Raw genomic sequence first — 19492 nt, forward strand, 5'->3', positions numbered from 1 at the left:
TTTATTATCCTACATTGCTACAACCTACAAAAAAAATGACCCTGTTTTACTGTAAATCTGCGAAAGCCTTCGATCCATACATATTTCAGCGTTTCCATTTACAATTTTAGTCAAACTAAAAAGTCATTTATGGGCCGCGCTCACATTTGTTAAAAAGAATCCGTTTATCATCGCAGGAAATACCGCGAAATGCGCTTCTCGTTGTTAACCGTCAGTTAAAAAGAGGTTGTGGGCTCGAAATTTGTCTCACCGCTAATAGACTGTATTCGTCTACTCAAAAAGCGAAATCTCTAGTGGACGATACTGGATAACAAAGCCTTTGTTTTTAGTGGAGGTAAATAATATAAACTGCCTTGTCTTCATGCTTAACTAAATCTTTCCTGCAATGTTTCTGGAGACGTGAGTAAAGGATAGTAGCCCAAGAGGAAACTTGAAACTCCAGGGCTCCAATCAAAAACAGTAAAGACACGACACATTAGTGTTGGTTGACCTGGCCATTATCGACAAACTATTTTGTGTGGCGGCCCCAGACAAGTGATTTTTGGGGAAGGTAAGGATCAGGCATGTTCCATTTCAGACTGCCGATTGTTTTGTTCTCTAGAGATGAGCCTCCATCGGAAGAGTCCATCAGCGGCTCTCTCATAGAGAACCCCAGATCAGTCCGAGACAGCACTCCAGTGTATGGGAAAAATGGCCAAGATGGGTACGGGCTAGATATTGTGTATGGTGGGCTTACCAAGCCTCACTTATCATGTGTCATTTATAATACTGTCTTCTTAGGTGGAAAAGTGATCTTAGATCCATCTAAGAGTCCAGAATCTGATTGTGACTACTACTTCATCACCCCCGATAGCTATGTGCGTTAATTTTTTAAATGTCTAAAGTAGTTACGTACCCATTGTCTTGGCTTGCCTTGACAATGTAGACCAGTGTTCCCCAAGTCCGGTCCTCAAGAGCCACCAGCAGGTCATGTTTTCAGGATTTTCTTAGTATTGCACAGGTGATAATTGCATCACTTGGACAGGCAAGCGTTCATTGACCTGTGCAATACTAAGGAAATCCTCAAAACATGACCTGTTGGTGGCTCTTGAGGACCGGAGTTGGGGAACACTGATGTAGACTATCAGATCCAGATCAGACATATGCGGAAGGGAGTTGGGGTACACATGTGCTGGAAAAGGGTACATAAGATATAGCTCAGCCTTCCACATGAGAGATGTGAAACTAGACAAGGAAATTAGTTGACCTAACGGTCATTCCGTCTTCTGGTATCAAAATTTCCAACAGTCCCAATTTTGCTGGGTTGTTTGACTTGCCTTGACAATGTAGACTATCAGATCAGACATATGCGGAAGGGAATCGGGGCCCAAATGTGTTGGACAAGGGTTCATAAGATACAGCTGAGCCTTGCCCCCATTCAACTGAACCATGAAAGATGTGAAACTAGGAAAGAAAATTGACTTAAAGTCCTGATTTCGCTGGCGGAATCTCTAGAAATGGATCTCTAAAAGGGTTCAGGGGATAGTAAAACTATGGCCCATTTTAAAGTAATTCCCAAGTGGTTCTAGAGGAGGAAGTCAAGGTATCTTACTGTACCATACTTGTCAACAGTCCTAATTTTGCTGCGACAATCCCATCGATCTGACCACAAAAGAGAAACTGTGTGGAAAACCCATAGCCCATCTTGAATGAGGAGTTTCCTTTGTGGCCCTGGGAGTGGGACTTAAAGGGAATCTGCTAGTATGTTTTTGCTATGTAATCTATGTGTAGTATGATGTAGTGGCTGAGACCCTGATTCCCGTGATGTGTCAATTACTGGGCTGTGTGTGGTTTCAATAAGATTAGTGTTTTATCAGCAGGAGATTATAACTACCGGACTTGGTGTCTCGTGCCTCTTAGTCAACTGCTTTGTGTAACTCCACCTCCATCACTGATTAGCAGCTTTCTGTTTATGCACAGTGTACACAAAAAGCTGCCAATCATTGGAGTTGGTGGGGTTATACAGGGCTCAGCATTTAGAGAACTGCTATGTGTGCAGCAGAAAGAACTTTGATTGTATCACAACTGATGTACCCAGAAACCAAGCGATACATCGCCGGAATCAGCATCTCTGTCACTACATTAGGCTATGTGCACTTTTTGCAGATTTGACTGCGGAATGTTCTGTGCAGATTCTGGCAGAAAACACAGGTCAGAATCTGCACCTTTTTTTGGTATGTACACACATTGCAGATTTTTGTGTGAACTTCTTCCCTTTTTAACCCTGCAGATTTCTATTATGGAGTGGGTGCAGAAACGCAGCAGATCTGCAAAAAGAATTGACATGGTCCTTTGATGAATCTTCTGCGTTTTCCATGCAGATTTTTCAAATTCATTATTGCCATTGCTAAATTGGCGGTGTTAACAGGTGGCTGAGAATTGGAATGTTGCTGCCCCGTAGTGACAAAACAACAAACTACAAAATTTGACAATTATAACAATTAATCAGTAAATTAGGGGACATATTTCATGACGTCATGTACGAGTATCCTGACAGTATTCTTACATATCAATTTAACTGCTTTAGTTGGTATCAGTAGAAGACTGAAGTCTTTAGAAGACATTACGCTCCAGTAAATGTCAGAATGTGCCAGCGTTAAGTCTAAGGCATAGTTTTAAATGCTGATTTGGTACACGCAGAGGTTTGAGTATCGCATACGGCAGAAATGTTCTTTTTGCATGATGTCTCTCAGGATTTCAAGTAATTACAGTAGACTATGAATACATTTTCATATTTCAGTACTGAAAAAAAAACTACAGATCCCTTCATCTATTTGTTGGAAATGACTTTCACTTCTCTTGCTGTTTAGACATCTTCCAAACATTTTTGTCAAATTAATTTCTCATTTCTCTCTGCTTTTTGCAGCCTGTCAATCAGGGATCTCACTACCAAGCTGAAATGAATCCTCTGGCGCAATCTAATCCACGGTAAGAAATGTTTGAAACTTCTTAATGTCTTATCAATGATATCGTGTTCCATTCATATTATTCTAAGGCATCCATAATGCAAAATTAATTCATTTTTGTCAATAGGTTGGAGAGAGAATATTCTACTGTTTCGAGTATACAGCTCTTATGCTATCTTAAAGGGCATCAGTCAGTAGGATCAATCCCCCTAAGCCATCTATTTAGACATGTAGGTCAGAAAAAATTGAATAAAATGATACATTGATATCTGCGATCCGATAAGTGGTTCCCAAAAAATCCAGGTTTTTTTCTCATATGCAAATGAGCTGAAAAGATCTACGTGCCAGATTAATCTGTTCATTTGCATATAAGAAAAATGTGGATTTCTCAAAAACCGTTAATCAGATTGCAGATATCAAGGTATCATTTGATTCGACTTGCTATGACCTACATGACTGTAAAGATGGCTCAGGAGGGTTGATTCTACTGAAAGATGCTCCTTAAGTGCCTTAATAGGTACAGACGAAACCCTATGTAGTTGGATACTGATGCTCTAATCATATTTTCTGTCACTTACTTCTTACTAAACTATCATATATATAGAACATTAGTAAAAAAGTGCTGTATCTCCGGCGCCCCAGGGTCCTGGTCATCGCAGTGGTATTGCTTTCCTCTCTGGGAGAGTGATGCTACGTTTGGAGGCAAGAAAGGATAACTGCATCCAGGTATCACAAGCATGCAACACATTCACACTCCAGGCCACCAGGGGGAGCTTACGCTCCTATTTATTAGGTCACTCCCCACATATATATAACTGGTAGTCTGTAGGGAAAGTGAGAAGAAAGTTCCAGCCAGTATTCTGAGCAGAACAGAGGGTCAACGGAGCTGTGCATGCCCGCAGAGCTGCAGCTCCCAGAAAGAGACATTGAAAGGCAGAATTGTATTGAGTGTGAAGGAAGTCAAAGCAAAGGAGAGGATACCAGAAGGGGAAGAGCACCGCTCAGGCTGCCTTCTTCTGAGGCGCAAAACCCCGGTAGCTGGAACACCGAGGGAGTAAGGACCTCTACGCCTTATTTCATAGACCGGCAGGACAGCTAATTGCAGGTTACCTGTCCGCACCTACACCCAGGAGGCACGGTGACACCTACAGAGCCGGGTTATCTAAGAGACCTTATAAACAGGCTCAAGTCACCAGTCATCTGGGTTTTGTCTTATCCTATACGGGGGACAGAGCGAGCGAAACATCACATCTGTGAGACCGTTATGTGAAGCCACAGTGGGGACTGCACCACCGCAGCGCAAGGGAAGGCTGCAGATTTCCACCTGGATAAGGGGACTCTGGTCTTGCCTCCGAGCTGGCCGGACTCTGCCTGCCCTGTGATCTGGTGCCCTGGACTGTGGATGCTGAAGTCTTCAGTAAAGGTAAAGAGACTGCAACCTTGTGTCCTCGTTCTTCTCCGCGCCTCTCACCATCCACCATCTACACACCGGGAAGCCCTGGGAACATACTTCACCTGTGGGAAGGTATACCATCTAGCTGCCATAACATCACCCCAGCGGTCCTCTTAAAGCAGCGTCGGTCACCCTGACCGAATACCACAGGTGGCGTCACGAACATAAACTTTATCTCTTTAAAGACCTTCCCCTTTTACATGGGTGCCCTGGGCCACGGACCGGGTCGCAGCCACCATGACATCCCCCTGTGAACACCACCGGACCTGGTACCGAGTACCCCTAGCCCGTGGGGCGACTCATTTTACCAATCATCAATGCCAATAAACCACCTGATAGAAAATAATCAATGTCATTCACTTTTCCTAACAATGTCACCTGTCCAGCGGTGAGATATATGAGGCAGCAAGTGAGCAGACTGTTCTTGAAGTTGATGTATTGGAAGCTGGAAAAATGGACAAATTTAAGGATCTAAGTGACTTTGACAAGGGGCAAATCATGAACTCTAGATAAATAGGTCTCATGGGTTGTTCCCGATATGTAGTGGTTAGTACCTTCCAAAAGAGTTCCGAAGAAGGAAAGCCAGTGAAAATGCAGAGCATATGGGTCTGTGAAGCCGCAGACGGGTCAGCATGCCCATGGTCGCTAATATGCATCGCAGAAAGCACCTACAGTGAGCTCATGAGTATAAGAACTATACCATGGAGCACTGGAGTTTGGTGGACTAATCTAATAAATCATGAGGGTTTTTTTACATCATGTAGATGGCCGGGTGAATGTGCGTTGCTTTTCTAGGTAAGAAATGGGAACAGGATGCACAATGGAATAAAAGCAAGGCAAACAGAGGCAGTGTGATACTCTGCACAATACTCTGCTAGGAAAGCTTGGTGTGATAGCCAGGGCCGGCGACAGCATCCAGGCAAGTTCTGGGGACCTGAACAGGTGGGGGGTACTCGCCATCAGGGACACCGGCACGCTATGGGGGTCCGGTACCAGCGCCTGCGAGTGCCTCCCCTGCTTGCTGAAGGCAACACTTACCTCTCCCCATTCCTCCGCTGTGACATCTTCCGCATCTTCTGACTCTGTGACGTTTCAGGTCAGAGGGAGCGATGATGTGACTAATGTGCACCCTCAGCTCTGAATAGTCACAGTGCAGAGAGCGGCAAGACAACGACACTAAGGAGTCCGGAGAAGGGTAGCGGCCATCGAGGAGAGTTAAGTATTTGTTTTTTTTTATGTTTGGAGCTATATATGTGGTCCATACTGTATGGAGCATTATATGGGGCCATCATATACTGGAACATTATATGGGGCCCATTATGTATGGAGCACTATATGGGGCCCATCATAAACTGTATGGAGCATTATACTGGACCCATTATATGTGGAGAAATATATGGGGCTCATTATATATGGAGCAGTAAATGGGTCTCATTATACTGTATGGAGCAATATATGGGGCTCATTATATTGTATGGAGCATTATATAGTGTCCATTATGCTGTATGATGCAATATATGGGGCTCTTTATTCTGTATGGAGCACTATGTGGTGCCCATAATACTGTATGGAGGACTATACTGTTCAGTTTCTGAGATATTGTAGCATTTACAATAGATATCACTCATGTAATGTGAGAAGTGAAATCTTTGGCATTGTGTTATCCCTATATTTCTCTGCCGTATCTGTGCATCATGAATAGTTGTATGTGTTAAAAGGGCCCACTGAGACTCTTTCACCCGGGGCCCAAGGAAAACCTGGAGCCGGCCCTGGTAATGGCACACTGTAGGTAGAAACTTGACAGATCATAATAAGGCTTCCACAGTCAGGTTATGCCCTACCCAGTCCATTTAGCAGGGCGCAGGTGAACCCTGTCCTTCACTATTTTAACCCGGTACAGGAATATGGACTTTCACAGGGCCCCCAGGGTTATATCCAAGGAGTGCCTTCTGGCTGGTGGAGCAATCAGGGAGAATGAAGGATTATTCAGCAGGGTCAGTACAAGGATGTCAAAGTCAGGGACAGTTGGGCAATCAGAAAAATGAGCCAAGCTTAGCAAGCAAACACCAGGATTCAGGATACGAGGGTTAGACAAGACAAAAAAACACAAGTCCCAGCCACCAAAATGTAAAACAGAACTGCACCTGCATGCCCCAATTCCGTCGGCAGTGCAAGCACGGCGTTGCCTGGCGGCAGAGTTCTCGGGGCATGATTTAGACACAGACATAACACTCAGGTCCTCTCATTATGTCAACATTACTTTGACACATAACACAAAGTATTGACTTGGTCTACAAATGCCCTAGATGACAATGCCCTAGATGACAATCCCCTAGAACATCTCTGGGATCAAATAGTTTGATCCATGAAGGTTTCACCTGCTAGATACCAAATGATACCTTCAGAAGTCTTGTGGTGTCCATGCCTCGATGGATCTGAGATGTTTTGGTGGCAGGAATAGGACCTACGAAATAATACATGGGTGTTGTCAATGATATGGCTGGTCATTCGATTTACCAGAAGCAATAATTCTGGTACTAATAATTAACATGACCCTTCATAACTGGAAAGGAGCAGCGTCAGTGTCACTTTCTACCATTTCCTCACAAAAAGTTGTTAAAATGAAAAATCCTGTCTTATATTCCGTAAAGGTATGTTGGACTAATGAGTATCCAGCGATAAGCCAGAGCCATGGGTCAAAGCACGGACAGACCTTGACTTTGAAGAACCATTGATGCCTACTGATGGACAGTTGGACATCTTATCTTCTGTTCTCTCATGCGGAAAATAAAATATAGGTGGTCTTGGGTCAAGACCTTCATGATTTTGGGCAGCTAATGACTTTTAAAATGGTACCCTGTTAGGAATATTTCTGAATCTTCGGTGATGACTTTTAGAAGAATGAGATTTTAGTTTCTAGCCATGTTCCCATCAGGATAAGGTCTGATGACCAAATTACCCATTAGAATATCTGTGCTTTGACCCCCAGTCTTTTCCTATCTCATAAATTATTCCTTTGTTCCACAAACTGCAGAAAGCCTGACACAGGCTGTGACCCTGATTTATAATAGATTAAAGGAAATCAATTTATTTTTGTGTTTAATATTTAGTTTACCTACAATGTTAAATGTCACATTTTCTTCAAAGGAGGCTTCAAAACACGTCCGTCCTGTCCCGCTTCATTAGGTGAGCTGCCTGGGGGTGAATCTGAAATATATGTAATTAACTGGCAGCATTTAGAATGCAGAACAAGTTATTTCTCAAGTGGAAATGGACGGACGCTGCTTTGTGTGCTCGTCCATGGGAAGTAAAGACATCTTGTTTACAAAACTCTATGCCCCTCGGCCCTTTGTGTTCCCCTGCAACATCCATTATCGGAGTAGAGTAAATATCACTCATGGTTTAAGGTTGGGTTGACACTTTGCAGGATTGGTAATTTTGTTTCCAAAATGTGGTAGTCAATTATAGACAGTCATAGCAAAAATAAAAAAAACACTGCGCGCATTTTGGATAATTGTTGTCCTCCGGCTGCAGTTTGTTTAACAAAAACAAAATCAGAAGAAAAAAATGTCCTTTGCTCACCCTCCACAGGTCCGGCAATGAGTCTGCACTGCTGATCTAGGCAACTGTTATGGTCTGCAGTGCTGATGTCACGCAGACGGCGCTGCAGACAGTCACTGAGCTCGTTTCACAAAAAAAAATGTCCTTTACTCACCCTCCACAGGTGTGGAATAGACAACAGATGGAAGTTATTGGCAATTATCAAGACACCCTCAATAAAGGAGTGGTTCTGCAGGTGGGGACCACAGACCATATCTCAGTAACAATGTTTTCTGACTTGGTCACTTTGAATGTTGATTGTGCTTTCACACTCGTGGTAGCATGAGACAGACTCTACAACCCACACAAGTGGCTCAGGTAGTGCAGCTCATCCAGGACGGCACATCAATGCGAGCTGTGGCAAGAAGGTTTGCTGTGTCTGTCAGCATAGTGTCCAGAGGCTGGAGACACTACCAGGAGACAGGCCAATACACCAGGAGATGTGGAGGGGGCCGTAGGAGGGCAGCAGGACCACTACCTCAGCCTTTGTGCAAGGAGGAACAGGAAGAGCACTGCCAGAGCCCTGCAAAATGACCTCCAGCAGGCCACAAATGTGCATGTGTCTGCACAAACTGTTAGAAACCAACTCCATGAGGATGGTATGAGTGCTCGACGTCAACAGATGCGGGTTGTGCTCACAGCCCAACACTGTGCAGAACACTTGACTTTAGCCACAGAACACCAGGATTGGCAAATTCTCCACTGGCACCCTGTGCTCTTCACAGATGAAAGAAGGTTCACACTGAGCACATGTGATAGATGTGACAGAGTCTGGAGACGCCTTGGAGAGCTATCTGCTTTCTGCAACATCCTTCAGCATGACCGGTTTGGCAGTGGATCAGTAATGGTGTGCGGTAGCATTTCTTTGGAGGGACGCACAGCCCTCCATGTGCTCACCAGAGGTAGCCTGACTGCCATTTGGTACCGAGATGAGTTCCTCAAATCCCTTGTGAGACCATATGCTGGTGCGGTTGGCCCTGGGTTCCTCCTAATACAGGACAATGCCAGACCTCATGTGGCTGGAGTGTGTCGACAGTTTCTGCAATATGAAGGCATTGAAGCTATGGACTGGCCCGCCCACTCCCCAGACCTGAATACGATTGAACACATCTGAGACATCATGTTTCGCACATCCACCAATGTCACGTTGCACCACAGACTGTCCAGGAGTTGGCGGATGCTTTAGTCCAGGTCTGGGAAGAGATCCATTAGGAGACCATCCGCCGCCTCATCAGGAGCATGCCCAGGCATTGTAGGGAGAATATACAGGCACGTGGAGGCCACACACAATGCTGAGCATCATTTCCTTGTCTTGAGGCATTTCCACTGAAGTTGCATCAGCCTGTAATTTCATTTTCCACTTTGATTTTGAGCATCATTCGAACTCCAGACCTCCATGGGATATTAGTTGTGATTTACGTTGATCATTTTTAGGTTTTATTGTTCTCAACACATTCTACTTTGTAATGAATAAAGATTTACAACTGGAATATCTAATTCAGTGATATCTAGGATGTGGGATTTTAGTGTTCCCTTTATTTTTCTAAGCAGTGTAGTACCAGAAAGTAAAAGAAAAACTGACAAGAAGGATATGTCATGTGCTACTAATACTGACCACGAGATGTCAGCATAAGAAACTCTCCAGGCTGGTAAAGTAAGAGCATGTCATTATACAGCCTGTTGTGCTGGGAATCAAACAGAATATTTTCATGTAAATTTTGGCTTACATGTGCAGAATCTGAACCATAAATCCACAGCAATTCCTCCACATGTGAATTCAACACTACTATCAGTTATTATTAATTATTTAATAGCCAAGTCTCAATGTATTTTTCTGCCTACAGTCATTATTAGATAGCAGCTATAGAGATTTGCGAGTCTCTCTTTACAGCATTTACTCCTGACCAGTATTTAATGGTATCAATTATCCGTATTTGTGCCCTTCTGGGGTCAAATTATTTTGAGCTTTGCCCTCGCTAATCTCCAGTCTTTTCACAGTAAACAATATTTTGTGGATGATGAGCAACTCCATTAATTCCCGGCATAATATTATGAACCACAGATCATAAGATTGTATTCACTTGTGTTGTTAGGAAGTTGGACTGAGGTTAGAAGGAGCCTGCAGAATGCTGAAAGCTAAAACAATATTCCTATAACATTTTTTAATAAAGAAAAATGAAATCTTTTACGTTAGGTGTCAATTGGTTCAGGTTGTGAAGTTTGTAATGGAAGACTGTCCCCAACAAAGAGAAGAAGCCCTAGAAAGAATCTCACGAACTTCCCCCACTGCGCTGCCTCCTCTTTTTCTCCACGCTTCTGCCGTGTCCGCTCATACCCTCGCAGTCTGCTCCAGTTATCCTGGGGAGGCCATCTTTGTTGGTATTCGGTCCCTCTATTTTTCACTCGAAGCAAGGATCGCCAAGCTACGACTTGCCTACTTTGGACACATCATACAAATAGAGCGATCACTGTAGAAGGACGTCATGGTCGGAAGAATAGAAGGAACATGATGAAGAAGAAGACCAGCAACCAGATGGCTTGATACAATCAAGATAATGGCAGAGAAGACCTCTGGTGGACCTATCTAGATTTGCACAAGATCGATCTTCCGGCAAGAGCATTCATCCATCAAGTCGCCATGGCTCGAGATAGAGCTGAAGACCGCTAATAATAATAATCTCTCTTCTGACATAACACCTGGACTCATGCCTCACTAACAAATGAGCTGCTCCTAGAGAAGCTTTGCTCTAGATATCAGGGTAAAAACTCTACTTATGTAATATAGTAAAAAAAATACATTAAAAAATATACATATTATAATAGACATCTTAGCCCCATAAGGACTTCCAGGAACATCTTACATATGCAATCAATTATTAGAGGTAAGCAAAATGATTGTAACTTTACTGGATCAGCGTCCAGTTTGGTCTTCAATACGCGCTGGACTTGGGCAGTGTTCACTTCTGCATCCGCAATCCTCTGTCTGGCATTCTGGGTACCTTTGAAACTTACTGAAGCAGTAAAGTATATTTCTCACTAGCAGCCATTAGTTTATACGGAGAGAAAAGCCACAAATCTGTCTGCAATAATAATAATTAAAAAATTCTTTCTTTTTTTTCCTATCAAACATATACAAAAAAAAGTTAAGAGAGTAAAAATAAACTCAGCAAGAGGATAAAGTGGAGAGACAAACTTTAGATGAAGCTTGGCCAAAATGCTGTACTACTGCTCTGTACCTTCTAGAATATAGCTACCAGCTCCCACCACAGCCCAAAAAAAAGAAGAGCCCAGATGTCACCACAGTTTCACCTCTCAGTGTGTCTTGGATGCAGTTACTGACAGCTTGGCCATCCAATCTGGTACAGGAGCTTGCTGAGCTGTCAGTGTGTTGACTGACAGCTCGACTATCCAATCTGTGAGGCGTCGGCTGTCTCCAAGTGTTCATTATTCCAGGTAATTGCCAGGCTACTTAACTGAGCTGTGTCTCCCAGAACTCTGCCAGACGTACATTCAGCTTGTGAGGTTTGTTCACCTGTGCCTTGAGTTCCGTATGTTTCATCTGTTTTCTGACCTTCGACTTTGTTCTGACCAGCCGCCTGTTTAACCCCTTGAGCTCTGATCCGTTATCCTCCTTGTACTCTGACCTCGGAACATTACCTGACTACACTTTTGTCTCTTCCTTCTGCTTTATGATGTACCCTCCTGGCTTCTGAGCGTGGACTCCTTGACCATTCTGACTCACGACTTGGCCTTGAGAAGTGACTAGCATCACACCAGACCTTTCTTCTTTTCATGTTGATCCCTTAAATTCACACCCATGCAGTTTAATTCTGAAGTCACAAAATTTGTACTTTGATCCTACCATTTCCTGTGGAGCTCAATTTGGTTTTAACTTTATACATATAGAAAAACAATCAATATGGCATCTGTCAGCAAAACCAAATGTATCAAAGATGAAAGCATGGATAACCTCTGCCCATTCACCTGTTATCTTGTGTGCGTGGCTGGATATATAAAAGTAGAAGATGGGAACAATGAATTTACCTTCCATTTTGGAAACGTCATATCCATTGTGATGGTCAAGCTCAACTGCCGCAAAACCTAACAACTTGAAAGAGGGCAAAAAATGTTCCTGAAATCACCAAGAACTTTTGGCTACTTTTGTTGATTGCAAAAAAGTTGTGACCAACCGTGAATCAGACCCTTCCTGAGGACTGGTGACTTTTTATTTATCTGGTCCCCTAGAAAAAATTTAAAGTTGCCAACGGAGTGGAAAGAAAAGCTTTCGATCGATACATCCAAGACCGGACTTTGTCATCTGGTTGACCAAATGGTGTCATCTTTAACCCAATATTTTTTTTAGGTTTTGCATTGGATCCCAGTTCTCTTTTAATGACAGTCAAAAGAAAAATGGAGATAACTTTTTCGGACAGCGCGTTCCCATCGGAATATGCATGCACCGTGTAAGTGGAGATTTGTACACACTTTTTAGCTTTGCAAATGCATGCACCGTGTAAGTGGAGATTTGTACACACTTTTTAGCTTTGCAAGTTCTCATTCATATTAACACAGCAGACTGAGACAGGGTGAAATTTGCCAGTCGCCACTAAGCTTTTATGCTTTTCACTTCCACAGTGACATCTCCTGCTGGTATCCAAGTGATTGATAAAGTTAATACTCCGCTGTGGTTTCATTTCTACCTTTTATCCGCCCCAACCTGTGGTGGAGCGTTCAAGGAACCTAATGAACGCTCTCTGTTATAGTCTGCAGGACTGTGATTATAGGTGAACTTAAAGACAGTGTGAAAAACTACTTTCTACTTATTTCTCTGTAAAATTTATTGGCTTTGTCAGATGACTGGATAACACATAAATCAAATTGGGTTTTAATGTGTTGTTAAACTAAGCAAAAAAAACACTTTTGGTTTCTTTATCGAGTTTACTTAAACAAGAGGAACAAGTCTTGAAATTTAAGGCGGCCATATGCAATGTTTGATTTGAACCCAATGTGATTGTTTTCGTTGAAGGTTGTTTGAGGGTGACTAATAGTACTCAGAAGTGCACAGGTAGTGTGCTAAATGTTAGAAAATCTCCTTGTGATCCACGTAATCTGGACAGATCCCAGTGGTGTTCTTGAGAAGAAATATCTCCTACATCAGGTCAGATAGATCTCAACATGTATGGTCTGCTAAAGACTACTAAAGAAATTACGTAGTTACAGTATATACTGGTCACAAGACGAAAAGCTTAAACCAGATTTTGTATACACCATTTGTTTGAAACAAATCTTAGGGCAAATAAACGGGCAAAAAAGTAAAATTAGTACGGAAGAACATGTTGGAAGAGAAGGCTGACAAAGATCCATAAACATAAATGAGTAGTAATACATCCAATTAGTGTATTGCACAGTGTACCGTATATACATGAAAGTAGAGATGAGTGGATTTTATGAAATTCAAATTTGCCGACTTCACCGAATTTTCCCCAAAAATCTGATTTGCAATGGATGAATTTGTTTGGATCTCAATATTGAAAACTTTGAATTGCTCTGAAAATATATGTGGGGGAGAGGAGAAAAAGAGAGTGAGGACCCTGCTGACTATAAGAGCTTACAGTCTACAGGAGAGAGAGAGAGAATGGACCTCGCTGGCCATAAGAGCTTACACTCTTCAGGCAAGATTTATGGCAAATTGGTCCATGTCATTTCAGGATAAGTTTATTTTTTTCTTGATCAACTCTCTATGCAACATACAGGTGGGAGGGAAAAACTTATTTATCACAGCGGTATGACTGACCAATAATATAAACCTTTATATATCATTAGAGAGGTGCACATTCCAAACATTAGTCTCCAACCTGTGTTTCTCCAGCTGTGGGAAACTAGAATTTACAGCATGGCCTGACAACGTTGTGAGATTACGACGTTGAAGCATGCTGTGACAACAGTTTAGAGACTAGATGTTAGAGCATACCCTGACAACATGATGAAGACTAAAACTTGCATCATGGTCTGACAACATGTTGGAGATTAGATCTTACAGCATGGCCTGGCAAAATGTTGGAGATTAGATCTTACAGCATGTCCTGGCAACATGTTGGAGATTAGATCTTACAGCATGCCTTGACAACATGTTAGAGATTAGATCTTACAACATGGCCTGACAACATGTTGGAGATTAGATCTTACAGCATGGCCTGACAACATGTTGGAGATTAGATCTTACAGCATGCCCTGACAACATGTTGGAGATTAGATCTTACAGCATGCCCTGACAACATGTTGGAGATTAGATCTTACAGCATGCCCTGACAACATGTTGGAGATTAGATCTTACAGCATGCCCTGACAACATGTTGGAGATTAGATCTTACAGCATGGCCTAACAACATGTTGGAGATTAGATCTTACAGCATGCCCTGACAACATGTTGGAGATTAGATCTTACAGCATGCCCTGACAACATGTTGGAGATTAGATCTTACAGCATGCCCTGACAACATGTTGGAGATTAGATCTTACAGCATGGCCTGACAACATGTTGGAGATTAGATCTTACAGCATGCCCTGACAACATGTTGGAGATTAGATCTTACAGCATGCCCTGACAACATGTTGGAGATTAGATCTTACAGCATGCCCTGACAACATGTTGGAGATTAGATCTTACAGCATGCCCTGACAACATGTTGGAGATTAGATCTTACAGCATGGCCTGACAACATGTTGGAGATTAGATCTTACAGCATGACCTGACAACATGTTGGGACACTAGAATTTACAGCATGCCCCGACAACATTTTAGGAGACTACAATTTATGGCATGCCCTGACTGAGCTGAATTGAGGTGCAATACCATACCTAGAGCAGCCACTATAAAATGTATGATGCTGTGCCTGCTAAACCATTAACAAGAAACTGTCAGCAGGATATTGGATTCGTAGGTAAAGACATGGCTGTAATGGGGCTTTGAAGCTCATTACAATGATAACTTTTTTTTTTTACGAAATCCGTGTTGTCGTTCTTGTGTAATCAGCCATGGAAGTTTTCTGCTAATGAGGTGCAAGTTCAGCGGGGCTGGATGTTTCACCAGGTCCTCTCCTGCCCATCTTGGAATTATCTACTCTGACTTTTTAAGTAGACGTAGTGCTTATAGGAGCTCTGCAGACACTTCAATGATTTGATTGGTGGGATAAATGACCTCCTCTAATCTGAAGGATAGACCATCAATTTCAAACTCTTTTAGAAAAAAATCTTTTAAGATCTCTTGCATTTACACATGTTGTTTACAGTAGCATGAAAAGTACCTGAAACAATATGAGCAGCAATCTTCACTAGATGCTCCTCCATTGTGAGTCAGCCCCGGCAGGGACCCCATTTCTGAGTTTTTATTTCTCAGCTTTAGAGCCCTTAACAACGGATTTTAGCAAAGCACCCACCTGTGAAAAAAACAAGAAAGAAAAATAAACACATTTACTTTTCTACAGATGCGTCTTTCTTCGCCCACTCAGACCAGAGTGATCCGTGGTAAATAAAGAGCAAGCACCATGCACGCCATTGTATGCCCACGGCACAAATTATCTCAACTTCAGCATCAAGTACTTAGAAAAGAATAAGATTCTAGGTGGCGGCTCGTTACTGTGTGACTCACTCCAATCAACGCTTCGCTTTTGATTTCAAAGTGACAATTGTTCCCACAAAAGCAGACAAATACCCGTCTATAAAACAGGTTATCATCATTGCTATACTAAACGTCTAGTGGGGGATAGATTGCAGCCTTCGAAAACCCTCCCAGTCTACCTCGGTTCCCAGTATGATCTGAGATGAGCCCAATGGAAACACTTATACTGAAGTGGATGAATTAGTTTTTTCCTGCTTAAGATTACTGCATAATGTCTGCGCTAAGGAGAAATGTTGGGTAATTTCATGAATGTTGGTGTTATTGAAAATTGGAAGCTTTTAGGAGCTGCGGAAACTCAGCCAAAGGGGAGACCACATAAATTTACACAGCGGGGTCATCAAGTGCTGAGGAGCAGAGGGCAGAAAAATCACCAACGCTCTGCTGACTCCATAACTGCAGAGTCCAGACTGTTGTGAATTCAGCTTTTGGGCTCCCTCCGGTGGTTGTAGAGGGTAATGCAGTTGTGCCTGGACTGCAGGAGTGGACAGGTGTATCTACTAATTGCAAAACTGACTGGGGTATATAGTTTTGCAGGATCCTTTAGTCAGTGCCAGTTGTCCATTGTTCTGGAAGGATTCACTTCCCTGCTGGTCTCTCCAGTTTGCTGTGCTTTTCTACAAAGATAAGTCCTGGCTTTGTTTTTGCTGTCCACCTGCAGTGGACCTTATAGTTCTGTGCTTTTTCATGTTTTTGTCTTGTCCAGCTTAGTCTGTGAAGGATTTTTTGCAGCCTAGCTATTTCGCTGGAGATGCAGATATACCCCCCATGTCTTTAGTCAGATGTGGTGATCCGTATTTTCTGCGGTGGATATTTTCTAGTGTTTTTATACTGACCGCATAGTACTCTGTTCTATTCTTTCTTTTTAGCTAGTATGGCCTCCTATGCTAAAGTCTGATTTCATATCTGCGTATGTTATTTCCCTCTCCTCTCACAGTCAATATTTGTGGGGGGCTATCTTTCCTTTGGGGATTTTCTCTGAGGCAAGATAGGTTTCCTGTTTCTGTCTTTAGGGGTAGTTAGATCTTAGGCTGTGCCGAGGGGTCTAGGGAGTGTTAGGTACCCCCCACAGCTACTTCTAGTTGCGCTGCTAGGTTCAGGGTTTGCGGTCAGTATAGGGACCACCTTCTCCAGAGTTCGTCTCATGCTGCTCCTAGGCCACCAGATCATAACACCAGACCTCTTCTAGTATTAACATCAGCACAAATACTGCGCCCCCGCCCAGAGCTTCATAGCTGAGCAAACAGCATTTACCTGTACATCATCAAGCAAAATGCCGAGAGTCGGATGGAGTGGTATGAAGCTGCCACCACTGAACTTTGGAGTTTGGTGATTGCAAGGAGAACATTAACTGCCTGACTACATTGTGCTAGCTGTAACGTTTGGTGGAGAAGGGATAATGCTATGGGAATGTTTATCAGGGGTCAGCCTCGGCTTCTTACTTCCAGTGAGGGGAAATTTGAATACTTCAGCACAAGACATACAGTATTGAACAATTGTATGATTCCAACTTGGTGGGAATAATATTTTTGTTCCCTATGACTGGATGAGTTTGAGCTGGAAGAACATGACCACAGAGACTGGACCTCAATCCCATCCAACACCTTTGAGATGAACTAGACTGGAGATTGTGACCCCAGTCTTCGTACTCTGCCCTACATGAAAGAATCAGTAGTATTAATGATGTCAGCTATCAGAGTAACCTGATCCTGTAGCTTCCGGGTCATGGCTTCTGCGTTCTTGGAACTCGGAGGCAGACGATAGAAATGGAGATCCATCACGTTCAGCAGTGATTGGATCCTTTTCTGTCCTTCGTCCTGTTAGTACTGCGCATGTCAGCCTTTACAGCCCATGAGCAGGACAAACGCCAGGAAATTGTTAGAAAATCTCAGATGGTGTTTTTTTCTCCTGGACACTATGGACAACAGAAAAAAAATCACTTGATGCTCACAGAATGTCCTTCCATTTATGGACAGTTGGCACCCAGCTCTGTGCCAGGTTTGACATTGCAACCTAGGATCTTGAAGCTATGCCTTCGGATGTAGGCACAAAATGAGATAATCATAGAGGAATGGGTAAGAAAGAACTTTGGTTGGAAGACGCATACTACACAATAATGCACCTACATGAAGATGCGCTCCACAAATATAAAGGAAACGTGAGTCTCGGAAATGTTATTGTTTCCCATGGACGGCTCCACGCACGCCATATCCCATTAGTATATAAAGCTTGGCTCTCATTTGGTAAACATAAGTCTGCAAATTGCATCTTCAGATTCATGTATGGAACACATCGGATAATAAGCCGCATGTTGGGTAATATCCGAGAGCTCCACAGCAGTGAAACAAATGAAAGTGATTTCCCAAATGTTTCTGCCAGCAAAGGCAAGTCCCACCAAGGCCTACAGTAAATGAAGATATTATGTATTAGGTATAGAATGTATCTGTCATTTTGACAGATTGTGTGGCACGGAACAGATTAACAGATTACTCTTAGTCAGGCGGCAGCAAGCTGTGAAAAATGTGCAGGAAATGATAACTGTCGGTTTGTGCTGATTTAATGATATTTTGAAGCCATAATAACGATATAAAAAACATGATGAGATGTTTCTCCACACTCACTTTTAGGGCCTATGAACGGAGGTCATCCCTTGGATTTAGTCATTCTTTCTGAACTCCAGGTTTCTGTACACACTTCATGGCCAAAAATTCTCGGACACGTCCACTTTCCACCATAGGAGCGTTTCTGACCTCCTATTCTACATCCATAGACATTATTATTGAGTCGGTCCCTTTACAGACATAACAGCTCCCGTTCTTCTGGGAAGGTTTTCTACAAGATTTTGGAAGGATCTGTAGGAATTTTTGCTTCTTCATCCAGAAGAACATTTGTGAGGTCAAGCCCTGATATTAGGGAGAGGTCGGGCTCACAATCTTTTACAATCAGTATTGTCCACCTCCAAAAAATTGGGCAGAGCTGGGGTGTGACAAAAGCGTGGTGACCCACACTCATCAAATTCAGTGTTCGTTAATCCACAAATCTTATTTCTGCAATGACTGGAGTAAAATTTGTGATGAGACACACCACTTTAGTTATTGATTAGGGATTGCTTATATAGCGCCATCATATTCCGCAGCAGTTTACAGACATGATCACCGCTGTCTCCATTAGGACTCCCGAAGTGTGGGAGGAAACCAGAGAACCCGGAGGAAACCCACGCAAACACGGGAAACATGCATACTCCTTGCAGATGTTGTCTTTGATGGGATTTGAAGCCTGAACCCGAGCACTGCAAAGCAACGGTGCTACCCACTGAGCCACCATGCGCCTCGCCTGATTCATTAAGAGGTGTGCACCTCACACTCCACCCTACTCCCTCATCAAAACCGGTGCCTTGATGAAGCGGGGCCTAAAGGTACCTTCACACTGAGCGACTTAACAACGATATCGCTAGCGATCCGTGATGTTGCAGCGTCCTGGATAGCGATATCGTTGTGTTTGACACGCAGCAGCGATCTGGATCCTGCTGTGACATCGTTGGTCAGAGGAGAAAGGCCAGAACTTTATTTCGTCACTGGATCTCCCACAGACATCGCTAAATCGGCGTGTGTGACGCCGATTCAGCGATGTCTTCACTGGTAACCAGGGTAAACATTGGGTTACTAAGCGCAGGGCTGCGCTTAGTAATCCGATGTTTACCCTGGTTACCAGTGTAAATGTAAAAAAAAACAAACACTACATACTTACATTCCGGTGTCTGTCCCCTCGCCATCAGCTTCCCACACTGACTGTGAGCGCCGGCCGGCCGTAAAGCACAGC

The 19492-nt window shown here is 43.1% G+C and overlaps 1 protein-coding gene across 1 annotated transcript in view; it reads left to right on the forward strand.

Moving 5' to 3' along the window:
- CFAP20DC (CFAP20 domain containing) overlaps positions 1–19492 on the forward strand; it is a 396453-nt gene that overhangs the window by 322851 nt on the left and 54110 nt on the right. Inside the window, exon 16 of the mRNA XM_069736631.1 lies at positions 2906–2967. Within this exon, the coding sequence (XP_069592732.1) occupies positions 2906–2967 (62 nt within the window). The remainder of the gene's footprint in view (positions 1–2905; positions 2968–19492) is intronic.

The sequence above is a fragment of the Ranitomeya imitator genome, chromosome 8, assembly GCF_032444005.1.
Source record: "Ranitomeya imitator isolate aRanImi1 chromosome 8, aRanImi1.pri, whole genome shotgun sequence".
NCBI classification, from domain to species: domain Eukaryota; kingdom Metazoa; phylum Chordata; class Amphibia; order Anura; family Dendrobatidae; genus Ranitomeya; species Ranitomeya imitator.